General features: G+C 38.8%; 1 protein-coding gene across 1 annotated transcript; it reads left to right on the plus strand.

The window, feature by feature from the left end:
* Window positions 1-3,396: 3,396 nt before the first annotated feature.
* On the plus strand, window positions 3,397-5,043 carry LOC147614182 (U-box domain-containing protein 26-like). Its single transcript, XM_086780419.1, has one exon. The coding sequence runs from the start codon at window positions 3,777-3,779 to the stop codon at window positions 5,016-5,018; it is 1,242 nt and encodes a 413-aa protein (XP_086636545.1). The 5' UTR covers window positions 3,397-3,776; the 3' UTR covers window positions 5,019-5,043.
* Window positions 5,044-5,546: the final 503 nt, after the last annotated feature.

Genomic DNA, 5,546 nt, shown 5'->3' on the forward strand with positions numbered 1-5,546 from the left:
AGATTGAGGTGGAAGCACACAAATTATTGTTGCGAAAGTCATTTTTTATTTTGAACAAGATTTGTATATATGTGCTACCTTGTGCACATCATTTAGTTATCTCCATAAGCTTGGGCTTAAAGCATAGACATAATATTTACTTTTTGATATTTTGTAAAGCTTGAAAGCTTTCCCCCAGCCCCAAGTAGTTTAGCTCTCTATTTTGGGTAAAGAGAGAATGTCGTGCAAAGAAAAGCACACTTTTATATTTTTGGAGACTATGGCCTATTATTGGAATAACAATTCATAAATACTCATGTGTGAGGATAGGCCACACACATGGGGAGGGAAGATTGCACCCATTGATTTTGTCATGTGGAATCTAAGTAGTTTGATAAATTGAATGTGCTATTTTTCAAGCTTAATTTATGTTGAATTTGATACAATTACTTTAGATTGAATGGTTGATTAATTTATTTACTTGAGAAATTGATTCCATAAATACCTAGATGGAGATTTTTGTGTCAAGGATAAATTTCTTGTGAACGTATTTCACGCATGTATCATGAGATTAAGAATTGTATAATTAAATAGGCCACTTTACGAGCCTTGAGCACTTGATAGCCCATTGTTTAAGTGTGTGTGGACACTTATGGCCTTGTATATAAGTGAATTTATTCTCTTAAACCAAAGGTGTCAAAACTATTGTATAAGCCTTTCATGGCTTCCACACCATTTTTCTCATTTTCTATGAGCAAACTACCATCACATATGTTCCAATGTGCTCATTCATGGGCTTGATTCCTTACCCACACCGCTTGCCCCTTGCTTGGACAAGCCTGCACCTACTTATGCTCTTTGCCCAAGTGCAAAAAGCCATGGGATGCACTCATCCCATAAACTCGCAACCCTTCTTCACATTGAGCATTTTCTCATGCTCAAACCAATACTTCATGAGGTAAAAATTCACCAAACCAACATTTTCTTGAGGAAAATTCATTCTTGGCAGCTCCTTTGTTGTTGGTGTAGACTCCATAGCCTTCATAATGCTGAAATCTGCACTTCTTGATTGCATGGGTAGCTTCAAGAGACCTCCAAGTTTCCAAGGAACCATAAAAAGGGCTTAAGCTCACACAAATTCCTCTCCCTAAGATAATGAGTGTGCCATAAATTTTTTTCCTATACACAAACCATAACATAAACCAACATTCTAAAAATAAACACACACCAATATAGGCTTAACGAAACCTTGCCCTGATGCCATGTTAAGAATTTGAGATCATGCTACCATGTGCTTAAGGAGGCTCATAATAATCAAGATCAACCATGATGCTAATTTCACACTAATGCAAAGTAGACAAGATAGGCACGCTCAACCAATCTCTATTGCAATGTGTTGTAAAGCATACAATGAAAGACTTCTAATATAGGTAGCCTCTTGCCAAATATCCTTTACACATCATCATGCCATGTGGCAATCCCTTTTTCACATTCTTTTATGTGGCTCCCACCATTCACATGATATCTATTTGGCATTCTTATCTTTCCAGAACACACAAGATAATATCTTGCATTGCACATTTCAACAAATCTCTCTTTAATCTTCTTCTTTAAAACATGATAATGATATTATATGAGTTATGTGAGGTGAGAGGAGGGGATGATGCCCCATAGGGCAATGTGGTGGTGTGACAATGCTCATTCGAGAGGAAGCCACAAAATGAGGCAATATAAATAGCTACCCATACAAATGTGGGACCCGCTCTCATTCTCTATGCTCTCTCTTTCTCTCTCTCTCTACATGGTTTGTCAAAGTAGCCCCAAAACCCATCGCCTACGTTCAAAGGCCCACTTTGAAATCACCTTAATGTGTGGCCACTGATGGATGGGCAGTGCGAGTGATGGGAGATGCATACATTTTCTCAATGTGTGACCAACCCCATTGTGCATGCCTACTTATTTATATCCTTAAGCCTTGTAGACTCGAAGCACAATTAATGTCTTTACCATAACGAGATCGTCTATTTCCGGTTAATAAGTACATAAACAAACAAAAAATGCTCATCTTATATCATTTTTACAAAATTTACCAATTTTTTATGAACAATAAAACATGGCATGTATTAATTGATCTTAAATTTGGATTGTTACACAAGTATGTTTTGGCCTTTACTTTGGGTTGCTCTATCTTCTTCTTCTTTTTTTTCAAACATTTGGTATGCTCTTGAAGCTCAAAATTTTCAAAGTTTTGAAACTAACTCATTCTTAATAATTACTTGGAAGTTTTCAATGCTTTGAAAGCAAGGTGATCATTAGAACCTTTTAGTACCAAGTCATCGAAAACTTTTAATAGCGTATGAAGACATTGATTTCAATTGGAAAATGAAAGGTTTTTAATTGCTACTTTGTGATTTCCAAATGTTATAACGATATTGATGTGTGACTGGAAATCTTCCACTTCCTTATTGACAACTCAACAAATAAATGGGCATTCACATGCTTATAAAAACACTCGAAAGTAGTTACTTTCTAGAAATTAGTGACTTTCTAATGGACAACTCAAAAATGGGGATTTGTAGTGGTAAAAAGTTTCGACATTTAGTGTTTTTTTCTTCAACTAAAGTTTAGAAATTCGAATAGAGACTCAACGTCAATTTGATTTAAAGGGATTTCTTTTTTCATGTGGTTATAAAATGTGGGAATATAACAATTTTCAATAGAAGAAAGAACATGCAAGTATGCATTTTAAATGATCAACGAAGAGATTATTTTTTTCTATTTTATCTAATTGAAGGAAAGGTTTCTTAGAGTACTCTGTCACATTTGATGGGCAGGTGCATTAACATATTCTGTGTTTTTCAAAGGCTGGGTTGGGCTTCTTTCATAGGGTCATCATGCCTGTGTTTGCGCATTTTGAGTGTCAAATACGACGAATTATTCAAGGTGGAAGGATCGAGAGAACAACATAAATTATGAAAAAGTGAGCACTATTTTTGAAGGGGGGATACAGGATTAATTATGCGAGATGTGGTCGTTCCTACTCTGAGTCCTTATGGGGATTGTCTCATGGGTAGCGTTGAAGAGAGAACCACCCATTGGAAATCATCCCTAGGTAAGATGCTACCTGCCGACTAGGTTGAGTGTAGATGGTCAAACTTTCAAAGACGTAAAATTGGGGGGCTATGGTCTATAGAGGCTAAAGGACTTGTTCCAAAGCCGGCCAGCATTCAAAGGTCAGTTTTTTTTTTTTTGTGTGTAAAATCAACCCTCGTATTCAAACCCGTGTAACGTCATGCGTGTGAAGTCATGCAAAGTCATTTAATTCTAATAGTTTTTTTGACTTGCGCAAGTCTCCTGTTTACGCGTTCTTCCTTCTGCTCTTATTTAACTGCAGCTTCTCTCTTCATACCTCGCGATTCTCTCTATCAAAGCTTTCTGCAGACCCCTTAATCAAAGCTCGATACAAAACTTGATCACACGTTCCTTCTGATTAACCTTAGGTTATAATTACTCTCTCTCTCTCCCCCTCTCTCTCTCTCTCTCTCTCTCTCTCACTCTCGCAGCCATAGCCATATCCATAGCTTAACGATAATACACAAGCTTAACCAGGCTCGATTCCTGACATTATTCGATAGACTTGCTTTTAAATCAGGCTTAATCACACCCAATTCCTTGTATTATCTGATAGAATCCTTGATTTAACCTCACAAAACTCTCTCTGCTTGCAATAGCCAGATTTCAATTCAGCAAAGGCTTAACCGCATTAATTTCTTTTAGCTAGTTTTTTGTTGGGGAGTATGCCCTCACTTGCAATTAATCCTTCAATTAGCATCCCCTCCTTCTATGTATGCCCAATTTCTCTCTCTCTCATGGTAGACCCTGTCACCCTCCCTTCAGGCATTACCTATGATAGATCTAGTATTGAGAAATGGCTAGATGAAGGCAATTCAACCTGCCCAGTAACCATGACTGTGGTTGGCGAAAACCCAGACCTTATACCCAACCATGCACTCCGTAGATTGATCCAAGACTGGTGTGTTGCCAACAAATCCAACGGCGTAGAACGCATCTCTACCCCCAAGGCCCCCGCAGACTCTCACGGCATCAAATCCATGCTCAATGATATCGCATGTGGGATTAACAGGCTTCCTTGCCTGAAAGCTCTCAGAAGTCTGGCCAAACAGAGCGAACGCAACAGGAACTGCATCCGATCGGCAGGAGCCGTTGATGTTCTGATTGATCTCATCGGCAGCGGAATCGAAGTTAATTCAGACAGAGAATCCATTGACGCTTTGCAAGAGGCTTTGGGTACCTTAACGCAGCTTAATCTCTCATTAGACAGCACTAAAGCAGGTGTTAATCAGGTTTTATTGCACAAGGCGGCTTGTTCTACTGTCTTGTGGCTTCTCAACATGGGCTCCATAGATGCTCGCGTCAATGCAGCAATGCTGCTAGAAATGCTGGCCACTGACAAATCCACAGTAAGGTTAATCTCTTCCTCTAATGACGCAATTAGCGGCTTGATTAACCTTCTGAAAGAGGAATTATATCCGGTTGCAGTCAAGACAAGCTTAAACACACTGCTCAAATTGTACCTCCAAGCACCACTTAAGAGCAAGCTTATGCTGATTGAACAAAAGGGGGCGGTTCAAACATTAATTGAGCTTTTGCCCGGGGCCACAAAAAGCATAGGTGAGCGAATACTAGCCCTTCTAAGGGCTCTTTCAAGTTGTGCTGAAGGTCGGATGGCCATAAGTGAGCATGCATTAACACTACCTATTTTGATAAGGAGCCTCTTGGTGTTGTCTCATGCAGCTAATGAGCATGCTATAGCTATATTATGGTCCATCTCCATGAACTCCACCCATCATGATGATGCCCTCATCCAAGAGGCCTCACAACTTGGTGCCACCCAAAAGCTTATTGTGTTAGCACAAATGGAGTGCCCTCCCCACACCAAACACCAAACCAAAGACCTTCTCAAAGCCCTTGCCCTTGTAGATTGTGGAGATGCCTTCAACACCTCTCAAAGGATCTAACTACAGTGTGTCTACAGTCTCGGATGATTTGGTTGTTGTTCGATGCAAAAAATGCACAAGTACAACATTGATGCTTAAAAAGCCAAAGTGTATCATAATGTAATTTTAAGACAATATTAGATAATTTGGGAAAAATCTCATACTTTGGGAATTACCTTTTCAACATAGTTTTGGCCATATCTTGAGCATATTAACTCCAAATTTGTCGGACATTATAGATTTAGATCCTACTCTTCAAGATCTTTCCAATGATATGTCACATGATGGGATTTTGACAAAAGTTTGGATAGGTTCACCATGATCCCATTTTTCAAATGGGAATGGGATTTCTCCCAAATTATCTAATATGGTGTTTTTTGCTAATTGATTTATTACTACCATTAGCCATAAGGTCCACAAAAAAGAAGTTTTATACAATCCTTGAGATAGCATGCTTTACATGCTTCACCATAAGGTTCAATGTGTTCCATACCTTACACAATCGTACTAGCCTTGTTGAATGTAAGATCCACGAGCGATTTTCTTCCT

Source organism: Cibotium barometz, chromosome 42, assembly GCF_041138505.1.
Source record: "Cibotium barometz isolate CiBa-2024 chromosome 42, ASM4113850v1, whole genome shotgun sequence".
Classification (NCBI taxonomy): domain Eukaryota; kingdom Viridiplantae; phylum Streptophyta; class Polypodiopsida; order Cyatheales; family Cibotiaceae; genus Cibotium; species Cibotium barometz.

Excerpts from the sequence above, each read along its gene's own strand:
- LOC147614182 (XM_086780419.1), top strand. The coding sequence starts at position 3,777 with ATGCCCTCACTTGCAATTAATCCTTCAATTAGCATCCCCTCCTTCTAT.